Source organism: Lactuca virosa, chromosome 9 (assembly GCF_052849685.1).
Source record: "Lactuca virosa cultivar CGN04683 chromosome 9, Lactuca_virosa_CGN04683_v6, whole genome shotgun sequence".
In the NCBI taxonomy this organism is placed as follows: domain Eukaryota; kingdom Viridiplantae; phylum Streptophyta; class Magnoliopsida; order Asterales; family Asteraceae; genus Lactuca; species Lactuca virosa.
In genome coordinates, this window is record NC_136434.1 from 101,300,451 (window position 1) to 101,325,341 (window position 24,891).

At 36.0% G+C, this 24,891-nt stretch overlaps 1 protein-coding gene across 1 annotated transcript; it reads left to right on the forward strand.

Annotated features, from left to right (window-relative positions):
- Nucleotides 1-21,243: 21,243 nt before the first annotated feature.
- Nucleotides 21,244-24,202, forward strand: LOC145135531 (autophagy-related protein 3-like). Its single transcript, XM_079069794.1, has 9 exons — nt 21,244-21,530; nt 22,081-22,151; nt 22,263-22,379; nt 22,451-22,617; nt 22,964-23,049; nt 23,201-23,252; nt 23,350-23,415; nt 23,756-23,883; nt 23,966-24,202. Exons 1-9 carry the CDS (start codon nt 21,370-21,372, stop codon nt 24,060-24,062), a joined length of 945 nt encoding a protein of 314 aa, XP_078925920.1. The 5' UTR covers nt 21,244-21,369; the 3' UTR covers nt 24,063-24,202.
- The last annotated feature ends 689 nt before the right edge of the window (nt 24,203-24,891 follow it).

The window sequence follows — 24,891 nt, forward strand, 5'->3', positions numbered from 1 at the left end:
TAAGTTTTGTCGAAGAAAATTGTTTTAAGAGTAACGAAGTGTTGTCTAAGTTCGGAATCACCACCTTAACAAGTGATTGCATAGTTACTTTCATCTTACACATATATATGAAGTATTTTATATAAATGGCGTGTTATGTGTGCATATTATCTGTATACTTGCTATCTATGCTGGATGAACGATGTTATACATGTTTTAAATGATTTAAACTGTATATGTATTTTATATCTACAACATGTGGTGGGTAAAACATGGGTAGATGTAATAGTTGTTGTGTGATAAAATAAAATAATGAGAGGCATCGATGTTATTTATGATCTAGTCATCTAGCGGAGTATAGATGACGACCACAGACTATTCTAGACAGTCCACTGGAACGCTAGCAGACTCACAACCTGTAGGTTTTTATTTGAACTGTGTGCTCACCAGCAGTACTCCATCCCCCACATGGTTGCCTTATTTGACATAAATTGCTGAGGAATCCCCGAAGCAGTGTTGTCACCCCGATGAAAGTCCTTAAACTAGGTCCCTTGTGTTAGATGTTCTAGGGACGTAAAGTGAGGATAACGGGAACGAGTAATCGGGTTTGTTTGGTTTGATAAAGTTAATAAACTTATTTATTGTAGGTTGAAAACCCTATGTGCTCACCAGGATCCCAAGCCTGGCCCACTCGGTTTCTTGTATTATAGGTAGTGACACTCGAGCATAGATGTGATGTTTGGATGAGGGATTACGGATTATAGGCCTGTAGATATGAATAAATGTTGTAAGGCTTATATTGTACTGTTTATGCTTTTGATCTGTATTGAACATGACATCCCGAGGTTTTTAATGAAATACGTTTCTTTAGAAATGCTTTGATAAATCTTTATCATATTTTATTTTGGAACAACTTCCGCAACACTTTTATTTAAAATGTCACTCTGATTTTCAAACAAAGCATAAACAAAATCGGTCTTTTATGGCCGTGAAAATGGGGATGTCACAGTTGGTATCAGAGCATTAGTTTAAGCGAACTAGGAATTTGTAGGATTTCTAGACTTAAACTTAGAATGCTAAGCGATGATTATGAGATGAGTGTCTAGTATATTTTAGACACAAGCACTAGTTTATTTTAGGAAAGATGCCTAAAATGCTATTATGTGCATATATGCTATTATTTGTTCGGATCTATGGTCTATTGCCGACCGGATCTGGAAACCTTATGTGTTCAGGATTCTAAACGTATGACTACGATATTAGAACTAGCATGTAAACGTTTCGGATAGATAAGGATGATTTAAACGTCTATCCTAAATAAAGATCTAGATTCACCTTATTTGGGGTATAGATCAAAATGGCAAGAACCCGAAGTGGAGTCGGGAACGCAAATAGAAACAGGAATCAACCCCCAGTGATTGAGCAAATACTTGTTGTAGTAGCCGCTCCTAAGCCAATGATGATGGCCTGAGTGCAAGCGATGATCCAGATGATGTTGGATCGTCAAATGGAGGAAACAAGACGTTTACTTCAACATAATCGGGACGAACCCACGATGCCTGTTGAACAACCCAAACTGAATGATGGGCAGTCAGAAGGAGGGAACTACAGTAGGACCGTTGGTCAAGCCGATGCATCGGTGATTAGGAGGATTAATCAAGATGATGAAGTCGAGAGGAATGGATGCAAGTACAAAGATTTTCTGACTTGCAAGCCATCGACTTTCACTGGAAAAGAAGATCCGATCGGAGTTATGGATTGGATCTCAGAGATGGAGTTGGCCTTCATGACGTATGGTTGCAGAGGCAAGTTACAGACCATATTTGCAGTGCACCGGTTCAAAGGAGGCGCAGTTCGTTGGTGGAACACTCTGGGGAAGACTCTAAACCCCAATGAGCCCCTGCAACTGACGTGGGCAGAGTTTTTGGTGCAGTTCAAAAGCAAGTACTGCTCAGCCCAAAACCAGCTCGAGCTAGAGAACCAATTCCTGACCTTGAAGAAAGGAAGCATGTCGATTGATGAATACACCAACAACTTCACGGAGAAGATGGAGTTTGCCTTGCGTCTTGTTCTGGATGAGCTGACAAAAATCGACAACTACGCAAAGGGACTTCCATGGGAATATGTGGTACCAAAACGTCAGGCACCTACTCTGGAGGCAGCTATCTCGGCTGCCAAGTCTGTGGAGGAAATGATCAAGGGAAGAGCCGCCAGCAAGATTGGGGTTGGCGAAAAGAGGAAGTTTGAGGGGTCTACGAGGCCCAATAAGAAGAGCAAATCGGGTTCAAAGGAGTTTAGCGAAGGAGGAAACGAAGCTAAATGGTGCGAGAAGTGCAAGAATAAGCACTTCGGGAAATGTAGCGAGGAGGTGACCTGCTACAAGTGTGGGATGACCGGGCATTACACCAATGAGTGCACTGCTGGCAAAAGGGTGTGCTATGAATGTTGTGAAGAAGGGCACGTTGCTAAGGATTGCCCAAAGAAGAAAGAGGCGACAAGGCCCAACATTCCACCAAAACCGAAGGCAAGAGCATTCCATATGATCCTTACGAAGCAGATGGCAATGCAAGGGATCAGGAATGAAGGTCTATGAAGTAACAATATGGATAGTATCACGTGGTGTAGCCTATTAGAGGCATAGTATAAGTTAAACTTGAACATGTAATCGTTTCAAGGAATAATATAAATCCTTCGTCTTGTTATCTGATGTGTTGAATGATTTTGTGAAGTTCTTGAATGGTGACTTGGGAAACTACAAGACAATACTTGGGACGAGTATGAGTAGGTGTGAATGGTAATAGAGGCCTATACTACCGGAAGCACAGGACTCATGCTTGGATCAGGGAAAGTCACAAGGTTACAAAGAAGCTAGCACTTGATTCCATTTGTTTATGTATTTCATTACCATTGTTTCGGTGATGATTAAGAAGATAATTGTCATTTCGACCCTAGTGGTCATATCAGATTGAGTCCGACTAAAACGAATATATTACGAGGTTCAGAGAACCAAGTTCGATGTAGCATCTGACTTAAGCCAGAAGATTGAAGTGAAAGATAATCAAAGCGGTCAATAGAAGTATTGTGATCGAATATGAAGGAAAATATATTCCATTCCGGAATTTGACTCTAAGAGACCTGAGTCTAAGCGTTGCAACATACGATGAGAGGTCATTAGAATGTGACCCATCGATCCATTATGGAAAATCAAAGAACTTATCTCAAGTTTGTTAAAAAGAAGAAGGAGTCTTCAATAGAGACCGATATTGTGACTCGAAGGCCATAATTTGGAATCTAACGTAAGATAGGGAGCTGGTGCAAGATCAAACACCGCCTGCGGTCAAGAAGTCCAAGAGTTAGATACTCATTCAAGGAAGCATATAAGTTAAGATCATTACCTAGGATGAAGAAATAATGTATTGAGTCATTATACAACCCTGTTTCGTTGATGATTCCGGGACGTAATCATCCTAAGGGGGAGATAATTGTAACGCCCGCAGTTTCGGGCTAGTCAATTTAGAGACAATGAACATCAAAAATGAGTTTTTGATGGAAGATTATTTAGAAAGATTAATCTTAACCAAGTTATAGTATATGTTACAAGGGTTCCGTACATATAAAGAACGCCGAAATCTGAGTTATAACGAAGAAGTTATGACCTGTCGAAGTTAACCGGCACGACATTGCACAACGTAAAAAGTGAATTTACGATGGAGCAATTTTTAGCTTTAGCGATCTAAACGAAAGTCGTAGAATACGTTAAACCGAGAGCGTCCATAAAAAGAACGCCCAAATCTGACTTCGTATGAGGAAGTTATGATTTTTTGAAGTTTCGGCTTAGCAGTGTACAGCCCGGAACTCGAATATTAAATCAAGCGGTTTTAGCCGACACAACCTAAATGAGAATCGAAGATCTTGTTAATAGTAGCGTAACGATAAAAAGACAGACAAAAACGGACGTCAGATGAAGGAGTTATGAATTTTTAACGGACCAACCCTGTCCCGGCCTGTTAAAAATATAACTTTTAACATAAAGTCAAAATTAGCCGACGGAGTCTAAACGAAAGTTGTAGAGTACGTTATTGCCTACGCGTGGATATAAAGAACGTCGAAAACGGAGCTCGTATGCAAAAGTTATGAATTTTAGAAGTCGGAAAGGAAAATTGTGAAATCTGTGAGGGGGTGATGACGTGGCTCGATCTGGGCCGACGCTTGCTGATCACGGACTCACTTCGGATGGAGACACCTGGCCTCGCATACGCGCCGAGTAGAAGGTACGCCCCGCGTTCGGAATCGCTTGGTCTCGGAAGCTCCACGTCGCCCCACCGAAGTATCGCCACCTGTTGATCTTATCCGAGGCTACGCCCCGCGTCCGAGGCCCTGTACACCTAGCGTACGTTCGAGGACCAGCCTATAAAAGGGTTGTGAGGGCAGCCGGCTTTCTCACCCCTTCCATCACAACTTTCTCTCTCTACTTTCTCTCACTATCTCCTTACCCCCCCCCCCCCACACACACACACAAACACACCTAAGCCTAGGTAAACCCCCTAGCACCCGAAGGAAGCCTCGAGGCTCCCGGAGTCCCAAGAAAAAAGGGTATTTCGGTTCAGAAACGTTGCTCCAAGCGAAGCCCGGTTTTCTATAAAACCTGTTGTAAGTGAGCTACGCCTACGCTATTTTTAATATATCTTTTATTTAATTATAGTAACATTATTAGGAACTTATAATAAGTACTTGAGCTATTATTATGAGTTATATAAGTGTCGTTATAATATCTTTTTAGCTACTTACGGTACGGGGAATCTGGTTTAGAGGGCCGCATAGGGTTGTTGGATTTCAGAAGTGTTATATGCCAAAATGGTCCTGCCCTCCGGTGTTTTATGTTTGCCCCTGTCTGTACATAGTGGGTGAAGAGTATTGTTTAACGCTTATATAATAGTAATAATAGCTAGACTATTAATTAGTCTCAGTGAATATTAGACTAAACACTAGCGATAATGATACTAGGTTTTGTCGAAGGAAATTCTTTTAAGAGTAACTAAGTGTTGTCCAAGTTCGGAATCACCATCTTAACAAGTGAGTGCATAGTTACTTTCATCTTACACATAGATATGAAGTATTTTATATAAATGACGTGCTATGTGTGCATATTATCTGTATACTTTCTATCTATGCTGTATGAACGATGTTATACATGTTTTAAATGATGTAAACTGTATATATATTTTATATCTACAAAATGTGTTGGGTAAAATATGGGTAGATGTCATTTGGACTAACCAATGCTCCAGTAGGATATTGAGAAGACTGCGTTCAGAACAAGATATGGACACTACGAGTTTTTGGTTATGTCATATGGACTAACCAATGCTCCAGCAGCCTTCATGGATTTAATGAACAGGGTTTGTAAACCATTCCTAGATAAATCCATGATAGTGTTCATAGATGACATTCCGATTTACTCGAAAAGCCAAGAGGAGCATGGCAGACACTTGCGAGAAGTGTTAGAAGTATTAAAGAAGGAGATGTTGTATGCGAAATTCTCCAAATGTGATTTTTGGATTCAAGAAGTCCAATTTTTGGGTCATGTGGTTAACCAAGAAGGGATTATGATTGACCCAACTAAGATTGAAGCTATAACAAAATGGGAACAACCAAAGAGTCCTACGGAGATCCGAAGCTTTATAGAATTAGCTAGATATTATCGAAGATTTATCCAAGTCTTTTCTTCGATAGCTACTCCATTGACAGATTTGACCCAAAAGGGAGCTACTTATGCTTAGAGTGAGAAGCATAAGGAAGCATTCGAGAAGCTAAAGAAGAAATTATGTGAAGCACCGATTCTTTCTCTACCCGATGGAGTTGAAGACTTCGCAGTGTATAGCGATGCGTCAGGAGTCGGGTTGGGATGTGTTCTAACTCAAAGAGAAAAGGTGATAGCATATGCATCTCGACAATTGAAAGAATATGAAAAGAACTACCCCACTCACGATCTGGAGTTGGCATCGGTAGTATTTTCCCTAAAGATATGGAGGCATTACCTCTATGGCACAAAATGCAAACTTTTCACTGATCATAAGAGTCTTCAGTATCTCTTTAATCAGAAGGAAATGAACACGAGGCAACGACGCTGGCTGGAATTACTCAAGGACTACGACTGTGAGATACTTTACCACCCTGGTAAAGCAAATGTTGTTGTTGATGCTCTCAGTCGTAAGGTAAACCTTAAAAAGAAAAGGCCAAGAACGTTGAGAATTGAAGTTGTCCCGACAATTGTGGAAAGTATAAAGAAAGCTCAGGAGGAAGCTTCAGAGAAAAATGACCGAAAGGAAGAACGTTTGGGCAAGACGTTAGTGTTCGATATAAACAGTCAAGGATTGAAGGTATTCCAAGATACGATCTGGGTACCTAAGACAGGAGGAATGAAATATCCTCTGATGGAGGAAGCTCACAAGACCATGTACTCGATTCATCCCAGCAGCACAAAGATGTATAGGGATCTGAAACCCTATTACTGGTGGCCGACGATGAAGCTCGATGTTGCAAAGTATCTGGCCGAGTGTGTGACATGTGCGAGGGTTAAGGCACAATATTAGAAACCGTATGGGAGTTTAGAACCTTTACATGTACCCATGGGTAAATGGGAAGACATCACTATGGATTTTGTAACTAAACTGCACAGAACAAAGAACGGTCACGACATGATTTGGGTGGTCGTTGATCGGTTCACAAAAAGTGCACATTTCATAGCCGCTAATGAGAAGTAGTCTATGGAAAAGCTTGCAAAGGTTTACGTGAAAGAGATAGTGAAAGCTCATGGTGTTCCCCTGACGATTGTGTGTGATCGCGATAGCCGTTTCACGTCAAGGTTTTGGAGAAGTCTACAAGAGGAATTGGGTACAAAATTATGTTTAAGTACAACATACCATCCACAAACCGATGGTCAGAGCGAACGAATGATTCAAACATTGGAGGATATGCTGAGAGCATGTACCCTGGAATTCCAAGGTAACTGGGATAAACATTTACCTCTGGTAGAATTTTCCTACAATAATAGTTTCCACTCAAGCATCAAGATGGCACCTTATCAAGCCTTGTATGGAGAAAAGTGTCGAATGTCGTCGTGTTGGCTTGAAGCTGGGGAAAAGCAGTTTATGGGACCTAAAATAGTCCATCAAACTGCTGAAAAGTTGAAAATAATTAGGGAAAGGATGTTAGCAGCTCAAGATCGTCAAAAGAGCTATGCTGACAAGAAAAGACAACTGATATCATTCGAAGTTGGTGATTCGGTTTTACTTAAATTCTGGCCATGGAAGGGACTTATAAGATTTGGTAAAAGGGGAAAATTGAGTCCAAGGTTTATTGGATCGTTTAAAGTTCTTCAGAGGATTGGGAACCAAGCTTACAAACTAGAACTACCAAAAGAACTAGAAGGTATTAATAACACCTTCCACGTGTATTATTGAGGAAGTTCACGGGAGAAGTTCCCAACATCATTCCAATTTCTGAATTAAGGTTGGATGAAAGTAAGAGGTTAATTGAAGAACCGGAGGCAATTGTTGGCCGTAAGACTAAGAAGTTGCGACGCAAGATGATCGATTTAGTGCTTGTGCGATAGAAACATTCGAATGGGCCAAATCTCACCTGGGAAATGGAAAGTGACATGATGAGTCGGTATCCGCATTTGTTTGTTGATGTATGATTCCAAGGACAGAATCATCCTAAGGGGGAGAGAATTGTAACGCCAGTGTTTCTAAAGTAGGCATTAACGATGATGTAATAGTCTAGGTCAACCTTTGTAATTTGTTTTGAAATAATAAGATGTATTATTTGAGTATTATGTGTTTTATACTTAATTATTATAATTTAATAACTTAAGGATAAAAATAAGCATCGGAAATAAATATTAGATAAACCCGATATCTATGGAGAAAGTTGTAATGGTAGAAACAAGATTTCAGAGATATAAAGAATACCGAAATCCGAGTTATAACAAAGAAGTTATGACATGTCGAAGTTTCGCAACAGAACCGGCACAACGTTGTGTGACGTAAAAAGTGAGTTTTCGATAAAGAGATTTTCAGCCTTAGTAATCTAAATGAAAGTCGTAGTGTTCGTTAAACCGAGAGCGTGCATAAAAACAATGCCCAAATCTGACTTTGTATGAGGAAGTTATGATTTTTCTAAGTTTCAGCTTAGCTGTATGCAGCCCGAAACTCGAATTTTAGATCGAGTGATTTTTAGCCGAAACAACCTAAACGAGAATCGAAGATCTTGTTGATAGTAGTTCAATGGTAAAAACACAAACGAAAACGGACGTCAGCTGAAGAAGTTATGAATTTTTAACGGACTTTTCTTGTCCTGGCCTGTTAAAAATATAACTTTAAAAATAAAGTCAAAATTAGCCGACGGAGTCTAAACGAAAGTTGTAGAGCATAGTCTTACCTACGTGTGGATATAAATAATGTCAAAAACGGAGCTCGTATGCGAAAGTTACGAATTTTTGAAGTTTGAAAAGTTCGGAGTACGCCCAGCGTACTCGTGTTCATGGTCCGAGATTGGCCACGTAGCCCTACTCTTTCGCATGATGGACACGTTTTGTAGCCTTGATGCGTCCAGGTTGATCTCTTTGTACGCCCATCGTACTGGTGGAAGAGGCAGTACGCCCTGCGTACTCTAAAGTTACGCCCAACGTAACTCTAGTATTCAGCCCCTATAAATAGTGACCGATGCCATCCGAATTTATGTTACAAACTTTCATTCTCATACCCTATACTTTTTTCTATATTGCAAAAATTACCCCCAAGCCTATTATATCATCCTAGCATCATAAGCAAGCCCCGTATATCCCGAAGATCCCGAGAAAAGAGTTTTTCGAGACGAAACTCTGCCCGCGTAAAGCCCGGTTTTTGGTAAAACATCCTGGTTTTGTCGCAAACGATCGTTTTAAGAAACGAAGTGCTGCCCGATTATCGTTAAATCATGTGAGTATATAGTCACTTTCATCTTACACATAGATATGAAGTATTTTCTATAAAATACGCGATATGTGTAATTATATTGTTTGTTTATTTGAGATGGGTGTTGAATAGCTGTTTATTCAAGTTTTAAACTGTATATATATTTTTATCTACAAATATGTTGGGTAAAACATGGGTAGACGAAATAGTTGATGTGTGTTAAAATGATGAGAGGTCTCAATATTGTTATTGTTTCAGTCATCTAGCTGAGTATAGATGACGACCACGAACCTTTCTAGACAGTCCAGTGGAACGCTAGCAGGCTCACAACCTGTAGGTGTTTGTAAACTTAGTGTTCAATGATATACTCCATCCCCCACATGGTTTCCTTATTTGACAAAAATTGTTGAGGAATCCCTAAAGCAGTGTTGTCACCTCTATGAAAATCCTTAGGCTAGGTTCCTTATGAAAGGTGTTTAGGGACGTAAAGTGAGGATAACGGGAATGAGTAATCAGGGTTATTGTTGTTTGATGAAATTAATAAATTTATTGTTGGTTGATGAAAATTAATAAATTTATTATTTGTGGGTTGAAAACCCTATATGCTCGTCAGGCTCCTAAGCCTGACCCACTCAGCTTTCTGTATTACAGGTAGTGGACCCAGAGCATAGTTGGATGATGATGAGGGAGTTTTGGATTATAGGCCACTAGATGTAAATATCTATTGTAAGGCTTATAATGTACTGTTTATGCTTTTTGTCTGTATCGGAACATGACATTCCGAGGTATTGTTATATAATAAAAATATATTTCTTTAAGAAATGTTTTGATAAATTTTTATTATATTTGTTTTGGGAACAAATTCCGCAACATCTTTTGGAAAATTATTTGTTGGATAATTATGGGACCACTTCATAAATATGTACGATATATTATTAAATCCAATTATTATGGTAAGAATATACATTGTTGATGGACCGATTTATAGAATATTAACTTACCTTGTGGGTTGAGTTCCCGGTTTGACTCAAGATCCTCAAGATCCCTTCCATCTCTCACATTAGGGTATATCTCCATCTATATATACATGTGATGTGACAACCGTCAAAATTAAGTCAAGTCAAAGTCAAACAAAGTCAACAAGTCAAAACCAATCGACTCAATTAACCCTTGTATATTAGGGTTTACACTATGTAATTACTGTACAATGCAATATTTTAATGAGAGAAACATTATTTGGAAAGTTCATGTGTTGAATTTCCTAAGTCTCAAATGCAGTAAACATTGAACCAAAACGATAAAAAAATTATTGCACACTCATCGGGAGTGTGTACGACACTAAAACACGGTTTAACGGGGTTTACGAACCTTGCGTTGTGAAGCCGGACACTCAAATTAATCACAAACGAAACCTCTCTAAATCGTTTTCACTCTATCTCTTTCTATTTGAAATCTCTCCCAAATCTCTCTCAAAAGTTACTTTAACTTTTTGTAATCATTCGGGTCATCCCGACCCTTAACCGGGTCAAAAACCACTTGAAACGGGGTAAAAACGGGTAAAATAACCTTAAGGAACCAAAACCCTCCTATTAGAAGCGAAAACTCTCATGAGAAGCCTCTCAGGACCGAAGCCTCTCATGAGAAGCCTCTCAGGACCGAAGCCTCTCATGAGAAGCCTCTCAGGACCGAAGCCTCTCATGAGAAGCCTCTCAGGACCGAAGCCTCTCATTAGAAGCCTCTCAGGACAGAAGCCTCGCATGAGAAGCCTCTCAGACAGCCCATGCGAGAGGTCTCGCAGACGGCCCCTTTTTACCGGTTTTTCGACTACTACTTCGTTTTAACTCCGTTTTTCATTATTTTAACGTGGGATTTTCACCCAAAACTTTATTTTATAAACTAAGGCCCCAAAATATATAAATCTATAGGGTTTTTATAAAAATGTATTAAAAGAATTGGTGGTTGGACTAATTATTGAGGGAATATTTGCTTTTCCTTATTTTATGACAAAAGCAAGCCACCACCACCTCACTCTATGATCAGCCACTCTTTCCCACTACTCCTTGTCACCTTAGTGGACCTTTACACCCTATCTCCAGCTCTTCCCACGTTCTAAGAGCTGGAGGATTGGTCCTCTCTCCTCATTCTCCTTAAAAGCCCTTTCATTCTACACTTAGCAACCAAGAACACTCTCCAAAATTTTCTCATCTTTTCTCTCAACTTCAAGAACTTCAAGGCTTTCTCCAGGGATTTCTTTCTTCAATTAGTAAGTATCTTCATCATTCACATAATTATTAAACTCCATTCTACTCAAATCATTGATATCTTACACAAATTCCATCTTATTCGGTGTTAGATTCTCGAATCATCAAGACATCTTCTTATTGTTCTTGGGTTGAACACTTCCTCTCTCTCACTTTCATCTACTGAAACCACATAAGGTGAGTTCATACCCCTACATTTACATGTTTTTCTTAAGTTTTAAGGGGGGAATACAAGTAAAATTATCAAGAACACAATTAAACTTTTTCTATCAGATTACATCAGAAAAGATTAACTTCGATCACGGACTGTTTTGGTCAACTTAAATATTTTAGTTTTCAAAACTGTTCCAGGTGCAAGTAGTTCAAACTCTTAGCTTTAAAATGGCTACTTGAACATCTCCATATGATTTTTCTACAATTTATGGTGATTTTTACAAAACTGCCTATCATTTCAAAGGCAAACCCGGACCAGTCTGTGATTATGAACATTTTCACCTTTGTTAGAGATCACTAAAAACCATGATAAAATTTACGAACAAATAGACTCATATTCCAAACTCTCAGAATTTGTGGATTTGGATTTAGAGCTTTGATGATTTTTCTATAAATTTTCTAAGAACAGTAACAGAAACTGTATACAACAAAAAGTTGCTGTCAATTTCATTTCACCTTGTAACATGTTGAGCAAGGTGTATATCTTTATGTGATTATATGTTATTGCAATATATGACATTTTATCTTAATATTTAGACACACATCAGTTTACAAATGGATTTGGACATATAAAATATAAAGAATAACAAGTGATTATAATCAAAGTACAACCGATACATTCAAACATTTAATAAACTATTTTGAATATAGTTTGCATACATTACTACGTACTACCCTTGGTTGATAAACTATAATAGGTATAGTTTATGATACATTACATAATACATACATTTAAAAAGGGTACATTTATACAAAGGATATTTTCATTAAGCAAGGTATGGCCATACAGTACCAAGTTTTCATAACACGTAATTCCGTTAATGACTTTATGAAACATTACATAACACATACATTTAAAAAGGGTACATTTATACAAATGATATTTTCATTAAGCAAGGTACGGCCATACAGTACCAAGTTTTCATTACACTACACGTAAATTCGTTAATGACTTATGTGAGACATTCGATTCAATTTACAAATAAGTCATGTATTATAACCAGAGTCTCCTCGAGGGAGAGCGTGATACTTGTGTATAGATCTATATTGGGTCTGACAAACCCACACCTTAGCTGCATGCAACAGCTAGACCGACAGGTCTGGGGTGACAAATGTCATAACATTTCCGACGCCTGAAGAACGTCGTTTCAGGCCAACTAGGTCATAGCATGGTTATAATAACTCACATGTGGTATTAACAAACATAGAATTTACGGGGATTTCAATAAAATCAAACGAGTTTATGTCGATTTAAACTTGCATTGTTTTACTATAAGGAACGAACACTACTTGTACATTTCGGTCTTTGGGTTTTAAGACTACATTTACACATTAAGGAAAATATTGGATTTTCTGGAACGAACAGTACTTTTACAAGAAAAGGCTTTCATAAAATCACATTAAATATAAACAAACATAGAATTTACGGGGATTTCACTAAAATCAAACAAGTTTATGTCGATTTAAACTTGCATTGTTTTACTATAAGGAACGAACACTACTTGTACATTTCGGTCTTTGGGTTTTAAGACTACATTTACACATTAAGGAAAATATTGGATTTTCTGGAACGAACACTACTTTTACAAGAAAAGAGTTTAATAAACTCACATAAAGTATTAATGAATATTGGAATTTACGGGAACTTCAAAAAAATCAAACGAGTTTATGTCGATTTAAACTTACATTATTTATTATAAGTAAGAAAAGTTACTTATACATTTCGGTCTTTGGATTTAAGACTACATATACATTTTAAGGAAAATATTGGATTTTCTAAAACAAATAATACTTTTATAAACGAAAGGCTTTTAATAATACTAAACAAAAGCTTATGAACTCACCAACCTTTGTGTTGACACTTTTTCAAACAACTTGTATTCTCAGGAAATCATTAAACAGGTAACCAAGTGCATTTGAGGATGGGACGCTAAGGCGTCTACTATTTCATATTTTGTCAACATATTGTAATTGATTCGTAAACATGTAATTCATACAATGATGTAACTTTTTCAATTATATATATGTTGGTTGGGTTTGCTTGAATTACTATTACAGTTGATGTTATGATACTATACATGAAGTCCTCCACCCCCGGACATTTCCGCCATCCTTGGTTTGGGGGTGTGACATGTGATGAGGAGCAATCAAGACACACGAAAATACACATATAAATTCGTTTAGGGTTTGCTGAGGGATTTTTAAAGAGAGCTCTTGAGATCAACTGGAAAACTTAACCCTAGTTCTTCAGATCTGAAGATTATATTGAAATCAGGTATGTAATCGTTCTTTAATGTTTAAGTTTTCTTTTAATCAGATTCGAGATTAAAGATTCAATGTTTATGTTTCCGCGTTTATGTTTTGGTTATCAATATTTCCTACAATTGGTATCAGAGTCTACTTGAATCTGTTATTAGAAACTTGGGTTGGTTTTAGTTGATTTGGTCTTCAAACTATAACATACATGCATCATATATGTTATTTTACTCTTCAAATTGTTTCCGGCGTATTCTTTCTTAACCCTGCCCTATAATATTATGATTTGTATGTACTTCGCTTACGCATATGCATGTACTGCGGGTTGATTTATTTTCGAAAAAAAACATATTATATCAAGAGTTACCCCTCTTTGTAAACCTTTTGATTCTTTAATTGGGATCTTAACCTCCGTATTTTTGTTTATGCTTCTAAAGTGGTAACCCATTTTTTAAGGTTTTAACCTGTTAAGGGTAATTCAAATATTATATAATATATATTGATTTTGTCAATTCATTTTGAGAAGAAAGAAATCATCCCTTATATATATTTTTGGACAGTGACCGCATGTATATTTATTTTATTCTATTTTTTTGGACCTTTAGATATGCATGTATTATGTATTAGTTACTGTGATGCTGAATATTAAAAGTTTAACATTTCGTTGTATTATGTTACAATATATTTGGGTAAAAGATGGCTAAGTCATTTTTTAATGACATTTCGTTGTATTATGTTACAATATATTTGGGTAAAAGATGGCCAAGTCATTTTTTAATGACATTTTAAGCGGCAAATTGTCTCAACCTGACCACAATGTTTGGATTTAACAGAATAATTAGGTTAATATTTTTTATTTTTATTTTTGGTAGACATCAATTTATGGACGAATTGAATTAAATTGACATGAAAATATTTATGGGCTGTAAATTGATTTGAAGTCGTAAGTTTTATTATTATTTTTTTGGAGACCACATACTTATGCACTTGTCAAAATAAATAAATAATTGGCTTTTACCCTCGTGTGTTTATATTATATCAGCTTTTGTTTTGAGTTGTACCATATAGTATGGTTTATATGTCATTTACTGCTATTATGTGTCTACAATATTATGTGTCTACAATTTGCTGCTATCATGTGTCTACAATTTAATTATGATAATGTGTATGCAGTTTAATTCAAAGAGCCGATTTTTGATTTAATAAGCACTGTTAATGATATATGAGTTATTATCATTTTTTTTGGGTTTTCAATAAATTCAGCTATGACATTATTTATTTATTTGGAAAATTTATTTTCACACTATATCGTCAATTTGATTTGTTTTGTGAAAATTAATTATCTAAGAATCTCAATATTATTGCGGTTTATGTGTTTATTATTGCGGATATCAATCGACCCAAAGGTAGGTTGATATTTTTCCGCATAAACACATATATGATAATAAACATGCGACAATTTTTAGGTTACATATCATTAATAAGTCAATCCAAATAGTGGTTTGTTAATTGACATGATTTATTAGCGATGTTTATTATTATATTTTATGGTTTATGTGTTAATTAATGCAGATATTAATCGACCCAAATGTAGGTTAATATTTGACCGGATTAACACATGTTTGATGATAAATATGTGACAATTTTTAGGTTACATGTCATTAACAAGTCAATCCAAAGAGGGGCTTGTTAATGACATGATATATTGTCAATTCTTATTATCAAAATTTATAGTTTATGTGTTTATTAATGTGGGTATTAGCCGACCCAAAGGTAGACTGATATTTTAGCCGAATAAACATATATGTGGTTATAAACATATGACAATTATTTTGGTTTCATGTGATTAATAAGTCAATCCAAAGAAGGGCTTGCTGATTGACATGCTTTATTGTCAATGTTTTATCACTAAAACAAAGATATCTTTTGCAAGTTAATATTATTGTCCAAAGACTTGATATTAATATTGTACCGATATCTAATAAGTATGTCATAAATTGAATTTATTAATTAAAGTTTATGGATTAATGATTAACTAATATTACCTATGTTCTCAAAATGAATCATTTGAATTTTGGCATAATATTTGCACATTCACGTGCTCAACAAGACGAAATTTAAGGAATGAAACGAGAACATTATGTTAGTTCTCAGTTGCATGGATATTGACATTGCATTATGGATATATCAACATTATTTGAGGAAGTTGAGTTTGGGGGAGAAGCAAAGTTAAAACATTGTCTTTAAGGAGGAATCAATCTTGATTCCTATTATTGCTTTCGATAGTATGCGGATTATGAATCAGTGATCGACAATGTTATTCAATCTTCTATTCATAACACACAACCTCAACTTTGTATATCCTATGCGTGGTACCAATGTTTCATCAATTTATCTCTTTTGGTTTTGAGGTAAATAAAGTAGATGATTTTGTGTATCACAGATTAAGTGGGAGTAAATTTATTTTTTTGGTTTTGGGCAGATATCTATGCAACCCAAGTTTGGATCATAAGAAAGCAGCCAAATGAATTTTGAGATATCTATAACAAAAGGCTATATGCTCAACTGTAGGAAATCAGATGTTTTGGAGATCATTTTTTATTAAGAATCTAATTTTATTAAATGCCAAAATGGTTACCGATCCATATCAGGATACTTTTACATTTTAGCATGATGAGCCATTTCATGGAATAGATTTCGGTAGCTTCTTCTATAATGGCAGAATAATTTGTAGCATGGAATATGGTTGCGGAATTTTGTCACGAGGCTACACATTATTGGTATTGAAAGACCACTAAAGTTGTGATAATAAGCCAGCAATGTTATATTCCAACAACAGAAGTTCTATTAAGTCAAAGAATATTGACATCAAGTTTCCTTCTATTAACACAATAGTGCAAAATGGAAATATATATAGCACATATGAACAAACTCCATGAAAGCGGATCCGCTCATAAAGGGATTACATCCCTAGGTCTTTCATGAGCATACTACACACGTTGGTGTGATATTTGGTTTTAGTGGGAGTTTTATGGTGCTTTATGTAGTGTTTAAGAACAATTATGTTTTGTTGTACAGAATTAAGAATTCGGTTGACTCCATTATTAGTTGCACTTATTTGAAGTTTGATCTCACTTCAATCTAAAGAGGAACTCGTCGGAAATCTATTTAGATTTTAAAATCACACATCATGTTTAATCCATGTCGTTAGTTATATATGTATATGTGACCATTGATAGGTTTAGTTACGTAAATTGTAGCGAATGCCGCTTTGATCCTATACTATTATGATTAGTGGACGAGATTGCTTAAGGGTACCAATGTTATAATAACATTCATTAAAGCGCTTATACAGTTATACGTACATTTATATATTCGTGGTCCAGTGGGAGATTATTGGATAATTATGGGACCACTTCATAAATATGTACGATATATTATTAAATCCAATTATTATGGTAAGAATATAAATTGTTGATGGACCGATTTATAGAATATTAACTTACCTTGTGGGTTGAGTTCCCGGTTTGACTCAAGATCCTCAAGATCCCTTCCATCTCTCACATTAGGGTATATCTCCATCTATATATGTGACATCCCCTAATTTCTCGGCCAGAAAAGAACGATTAAATTTATGCTTTTTAAAATAAAATCAGAGAAATCTTTTTAAAAGATGTTGCGGAATTGGTCCCCAAAACAAAACATGATAAAGGTTTAGCAAAACCTTTCTTTAAGAAATGTATAGTTTCATTTCATATCAAAACCTCGGGATGTCATGTTCCGATACAGATCAAAAGCATAAACAAGACATTATAAGCCTTTCAACAGTTATTTACAACTACTGGCCTATAATCCAAAAATCTCTCATCGTCCTCCGACTATGCTCGGGGTCCACTACCTGTAACATAAAAAGCTGAGTGGGTCAGGCTTGGGAGCCTGGTGAGCATATAGGGTTTTCAACCCACAATAATAATAAACTTATTAAGTTCATCAATCAACAATAACCCTGATTACCCGGTCCCTTTATCCTCACTTTACGTCCCTAAACACTTATCAGAAGGGACCTAGCCTAAAGAATATCATCGGGATGGACACTACTGTTAAGGGGTTTCCTCAGCCATACATGTCCTAAAGGCAACCATGAGGGGGATGGAGTACAGCGAATGAACACCCAAGTTCATTAACACCTACAGGTTGCGGGCCTGCCAGCGTTCCACTGGACTGTCTAGAAAGTCTGTGGTCGTCATCCAAACTCCGCTAGATGACTGGATCACAATCACATCGAGGCCTCTCATCACTTTTATTTCATCACACATCACTATCTACCCATGTTTTATCCAACATATTTGTAGATAAAAATACATATACAGTTTAAAACTTGTATAAAACATCTATTCAACAGTCACCTCAATTAAACAATTAATATAATTACATGTAGCACATATTTTATAGAAAATACTTCATATCTAGGTGTAAGATGAAGGTGATTATACACTCACATGATTTGATGATAATCGGGCAGCAATTCGTTTCCTAAAACGTTCGTTTCTAATAAAACCGAGAGTTTTATTCAGAAACCGGGCTCTGCGAGGGTCGGGCTTTGAAACCGAAAAGATAAATTTCTCGGGCTTCTCGGGCACTTCGGGGCGCATTTCGGGTGTTTGGTATAATACCGGGGCTTTGGGGGAAGTTGGAATGAAAGAAATATTGAAAAAGGGGCTAAAAATGACAAGTTTGCAAAATATAACCGGGAGGTCTCGCACCCTTCTATTTATAGGGGCGAGGCTTCTGATCCAAGGGCTGAGAAGTCTCCATGCGTTAGCAGATCTGAGAAGAGGTCACGTGGGCTGCGCATGCGAGGGCCTCGCTGTCAGCCTCTGATTGGACCGAGGTCTAGTCCGAGACTTCGGACGTGGCACTGTATGCGAGGGTCGGACACGTGAGAAGAGGGTACGCGTCGCACTCCCATTGGACCGAAGTTCGGATGTGAGGGCAGGTGACACGTCTCGCTAGGTGGCTTCGGTGACTCATCAAATTTCGGACACGTGGCATGTTTTGAGCGAGGGTGACGTGGCCGAAGTCCACCTATGCGAATTTTCTCGGTTTTTGTGCAAAAACTTCTAAAATCCATAACTTTCGCATACGAGCTCCGTTTTTTACGTTCTTTATATGCACGCGTAGGTAAAATTACGCTCTACAACTTTCGTTTAGACTTTGTCGGCTAATTTTGACTTTAATTTTTATATTATTATTTTTAACAGACCGGGACAGGAAATCCGTTAAAAATTCATAACTTCTTCATCCGACATCCGTTTTCGTCTGTCTTTTTACCGCTGTGCTACTATTGACGATACCTTCGATTCTCGTTTAGGTCGTGTCGGCTAAAAATCACTCGATCTAAAATTCGAGTTTTTAGCTGTCTACTGCTAAGCTGAAACTTTGAAAAATCATAACTTCCTCATACGAAGTCAGATTTGGGCGTTCTTTTTATACATTCTCTCGGTTTAACGAACACTACGACTTTCGTTTAGATCACTAAGGCTAAAAAGTAGTTTATCAAAAACTCACTTTTTACGACATTCGGCACTGTGCCGGTTTTGTCTCGAAACTTCGACAGGTCATAACTTCTTCGTTATAACTCGGATTTTGGTAAATTTTATATATCCTTAATCCTTGTCACGACCACTACAACTTTCTTAATAGATATCAGCTTTATCTAATATTTATTTTTGACGCTCATTTTTATTCTTAATTAATTAAACCCTAATAATTAAGCATAAAACACACAATTCACATAATATTCACATAATTCCTTTTCATTTCTTCAAAATGAGTTACAAACGTTAACCTAGACTATAACGTCAATATTAATGCCTAGCCTAGAAACACGGGCATTACAATATATACATGTGATGAGGAGTAATCAAGACACACGAAAATACACATGTAAATTCGTTTAGGGTTTGCTGAGGGATTTTTAGAGAGAGCTCTTGAGATCAACTGGAAAACTTAACCCTAATTCTTCAGATCCGAAGATTATAATGAAATCAGGTATGTAATCGTTCTTTAATGTTTAAGTTTTCTTTTAATCAGATTCGAGATTAAAGATTCAATGTTTATGCTTCAGCGTTTATATTTTGGTTATCAATATTTCCTACATTACTCTGATTTTATTTTAAAAGCATAAACTAAATCGGACTTTTCTGGCCGAGAAAAATGGGGATGTCACAGGTATACCTCATATCACACTTGAATTAGGCACTTATCGTCAACTTGTTCATTATAGATCAACTTATTTAACCTACATAGTATTCGTGATACTCAATCTAAATAACCAACTTATACAAACTTAATAATCTTGTGTTGTATTTTTATTTGTTTTGATATAGAACTCTATGCACAACTTTGAAATCAACTTATAAGCGACTCGTTGAGAAGTTCCTAGTCAATTCTCACTCTATACTAGCATGTCTTAGCATGACATTCCTTTCATAGAATACACTCAAGTTTCTTTTCAAGACCATCCACAACTTGGAATCTTTCAAAGATTGTAAACTCGTGCGTATAGACGATTCAAATGTCATAACTTCCTACATACAAGTCATATTATTTCTATTTGCTCGAGGAATGATTAGTGTGATGTATCTAATACCTTTAATAGTTTCCTTTTAATTCATAATACTACCTCTTATAACTTTATAGTATTGCATGAGCATAAGAGAAATGTATAGAAATAACAAATTTACTACTTCGGGTACTTCGATGAGTTATCTACAAACGATATACCTTTAAGCAACTCGTATTTCTTCTAAAAAAAAAGAGGATTGATGTGTCCTTGCAACACATTGTTCCGCCAATTACTCTTATCCAACAACTCCTTATGTTTTGTAGATAACTCTTACATTATGGTGGTGGGAGTTTACATGTCTTAGTGCTTGGTGTTGCCTCGAGAACCAGATCAAATTTGAACTTGACATGCTAATTTAGAGGAATATCGTGTTGCCCCTCCTTCCTTCCTTATGAATGTTTAGTTCTCCCTTTGTGGCGCTGGCGGTGGTTGTGGCGGAGGTCGTGTTGGTGGTGGTGGTGATGATGATGACAAGAGAAAGGATAATTTTGTAATTTTTCATTTTCCCTCTTGAATTGGATTATTCCATCCATTGATGGATTTTTTTTATTTCGGATTTCAATTTCTTAACAAAAGTTAAACATAAAAAAGTATGTAATTACCCATATTTCATAGAATTCCAATAGTCTGTATTCGAGAAATCTCTAATAAAGTCTCAATATTTTGGATCGGTTTATGTTTTAATCTCAATATTTATTTTTTGAACAGAAAAGTTATCGTTATCTAATTTTATACGATAATCTGACATTTTCTGTTGAAAAAAAATAAAAACTATTTAATTAATTTGAATAACATATAAAATAATCAGAACTTTTCTCTTCAAAAAATAAAAATTTAGATTAAACCATGAAACACCCGAAATATTGAAATTTTTAACTTTTTTTTTTTCGTAGATTTCCCGTATTTTCTAGTTTTTATTTTCATCGGAGGTAATGTTTATATCATTGGTGTAAAATTTTGACGACCTTTAACTTATTTTCAAAATTCTTGACAAAAAAACTAGATCGGCTTTCTGATCTTCGATAAATTTCGTTGTTCGATTGGATTCCTATCCTATTTCCGTGTTTGATTGGAGATGGTTTTATCGCAAAAGATTCACGACGCATTCAAAGGTACGGTAGAGAGGATCACAAACCCTAGAACTGTATCCGCTTTCAAAGAGAAAGGCGTACTTAGCGTTAACGAATTCGTCATCGCCGGTGACAATCTCGTTTCCAAATGCCCTACTTGGTCATGGTAGATTCGCTTTCCCTTTCCTTCAATTTATTCATCTTTGATTGAATGATGTCCCTTGAGTGTTAGTGTTATAAGTTGATGTCATCTAGCAGCTTATTGTATTGGATTTGAATCATGATTAATGTTTTTAGAATGCATATTCATTTCTATGGAATAAGCGTAGTGTTCCTGAAACTTAGATTCTATCCATGCTTATGAACAAGGGAAAACAAGCTTATAGCTGCATTATGTTATCCTTATTATGAACCAGAATTGAAATAAGCTAATTGCTTAAACTCCTCTACTTCTTACTCCGCCTTTCTAATATCATCAATTGACTTCTCTTTCACCCATCTGTTTTGGAACATAATCACAGATAAACAATGTTTTCCTCTCCCTGAATATGAGTCGCTCTTTTTTCTGTAGCATGTTACATTTGGACTCTACATAAATAAATCTGTTCTCTTATTCTCATCAACCAAATGGTTTACATTGCTTAGTGATATATCTGTGAAAGAAAAATGTCTATTACTATACTACTCACATTGGCTTTGTTTATTTTCTTTGTTAGGGAATCAGGTGATCCAAACAAAAGGAAGACATATTTGCTCTCTGATAAACAATTTTTGATAACTCGAAATGGTAAAATAATGTTGCCTGATGCTTGTGAACTACACAACACATTAACTATGTTTTTCCTCTTTGAATCTTTATATAATTACAACTTTAACTTTTGATATGAACTTTATTCAGTTCCTTGTTTGCGAAGAGTTGCATCAATACAAGAAGAATATGAAGCTGCTGGAGGTGAAATATTGCTTGATGATGATGAGAATGATGGCTGGTTAGCTACTCATGGAAAGCCAAAAGGTATGCAGCCATTTAGAAATCATTGATATGAACTTTCGTTATGTTTTGACTTTGTTTGACTTTTTGTATAGATACCAAGGGTGATGAGGAGGAAAATGTTCCTTCAATGGAAACCCTAGAAATAAGCAAGAACACCATACATCCATTTTCTTCACATTTTGGCACTGAAGAGGAGGAAGAAGACATCCCAGATATGGAAGAGTTTGAAGAATCTGACAATGTTATTGAGAATGATCCTGTAAGTATGAATATGATGAAATATAAACAGAATGGTAAAAATGGTTATTTACTGATTTACTCATATTAGATTCAGACAGTTCATTCGGTCTAAAAAAGAAACAGTTTTTCATCTATACATCACTTTACCCATTCAGCCACTTAATCAATACAGCCATACAGGATTGAATAAACTGTCTGAATTTGAGTAAATGACCATTTTACCCTTCCTATTTAGAAATGAATTAAGTGGTCGAATGGGCAATGATGCTTGTTTGGATTAAGTGCTGTATACATAAAGACTGTTTCTTTTCTAGACTGTCAAAACTGTGAATATAAGTAAATGACCATTTTACCCTTCTATTCAGGCAACCCTTCAGCCTACATATCTCGTTGCTCATGAGCCTGATGATGACAATATTTTACGAACTCGAACTTATGATGTCAGCATTACGTAAGTTTCAACTCCTTTTATTTTATTTAATTAGTGAAATATTTTAGTTTTAATAAACACACACACACACACACATGTCTCACATGTTTTAGTTCTTTTTGTTTTGCTGTTTATAAAGTGATGTTTCACTCTTTTTTTTTTTTTCTTCCAGATATGACAAATATTATCAAACTCCTCGTGTATGGCTTACAGGTTATGATGAGGTTAGAAACATCATCAATCATAATCATTGATTATTTAAATTAGTGAGATAAATTTATTTTCATAATTCAAAACTTGTTTTACCAATTTTTATTACAGTCAAGGATGCTTCTTGAGCCAGAATTAGTTCTACAAGATGTCAGTCAAGATCATGCTCGCAAAACGGTAAGCACTACATAGTCCACATGGTAAAAAAAATGACCATTTTACCCTTTCCTTCTCCATTTCTTCATCTCCTAAATTTTAACACAATTAACTAAACCATAAAAATCAAAATCTGAGATTTGTGGTTTAGTTATATTGTGTTATGACTTAAGATTTAGGGTTTCTTGTGGAAGGAGAAAAGGAGAAGACAAGGGTAAATTGGTCATTTATCATGGACTTAACGGATGCATGGTTAAGTTAAACTTTAGTGACCACGGGTGTAACAAATGAAACATTTGGAGTGTATCCATAACTTTGGACATACTACAGGGACTAAACCTGTAAATGTTACGAGTCTCAGGTAACTATTGAAGATCACCCACATTTACCCGGGAAACATGCATCTGTACATCCGTGTAAACATGCTGCTGTTATGAAGAAACTGATTGATCCTTTATTTGCTGGAGGATTCGAACCACAAGTTGACAAGTAAATTTTCTTTTTTCTTTTTCTTTTTTATTTTTCCTCAAATAATCATGGAATCAATTACTATATTATGTGGTGGTTGCAGATATCTGTTCTTGTTCTTGAAGTTTGTGGCTACTGTTATCCCAACCATTGAATATGATTACACCATGGACTTTGACCTTGGGAGCTCAAGTACCTGATTTCAATGGATTGTAAATTTCTGGAAATGTTGTATCTGATTTACCTGTTTATTTCTCACATTTGGAGAGGGAACTATAGATTTTATATTTATTAAAATAGAAATATATATATTTAAAGTAAATCATGTTTTTTTTTTAAACTGTGGTCATTTACAATTTTAATTAAAACCAGTTGTTAAGGGTGGCAATTCTCGAAATGAAAATAAACGGGTTTGGGTTGAGATTCATGACCCGTCAACCCGCCAAATAAACATGTCGTCTGGTCGTGTTCAGGTTAGTATTTAAGTTCCCGGGTCAACCTGACAACCCGTTTTATTTATTTTATTTTTTAAAGGGTAATAATGCATTAAAGTAGGCTCCTTTGGAGGTGGTTCGCCATTTGGTGAAGACATGGACACATTTTGTCTTGCATTTGCAAGCGTTGTTGTACAACTCCCTCTTGGCCACCCTGAAATAACCTTGGGAATATTTGAATCAAAGATCTCCTTATGGGAAAATTCATCGTATAATATATTAGATTTAAGTTATGCGGTTATACCTATCGGCCACCGTTTAAACATGGGTTAACTCGCCACCGTGAAGATTAATCGCAAACCCGTATAACTAAACGAGTTAGACGGGTCGAGTTCCGGTAGTTGTTTCAACCCGTCAACTCATGACAGGATTGCCATCCCTACCGATTCTTGAATAAAATGCAATTTGTTTTTTTATCACTTTTAAATAGAATGATAAAATAGCTATTGAACAAAAACACAAAAACGGTCTTTATATGTATAACATCTATTCGAAAAGTACCAATTCAACTATTTAGGTATGTAAATTCCAATAT

What these genes read in the sequence shown, in the direction of transcription:
- LOC145135531 (XM_079069794.1), top strand. Translation starts at nt 21,370, where the DNA reads ATGGTTTTATCGCAAAAGATTCACGACGCATTCAAAGGTACGGTAGAG. An exon ending in AAATGCCCTACTTGGTCATG is followed by an intron (nt 21,531 to 22,080) that starts GTAGATTCGCTT and finishes TTTCTTTGTTAG; the next exon opens with GGAATCAGGTGATCCAAACA. An exon ending in TTCGAACCACAAGTTGACAA is followed by an intron (nt 23,884 to 23,965) that starts GTAAATTTTCTT and finishes TGGTGGTTGCAG; the next exon opens with ATATCTGTTCTTGTTCTTGA.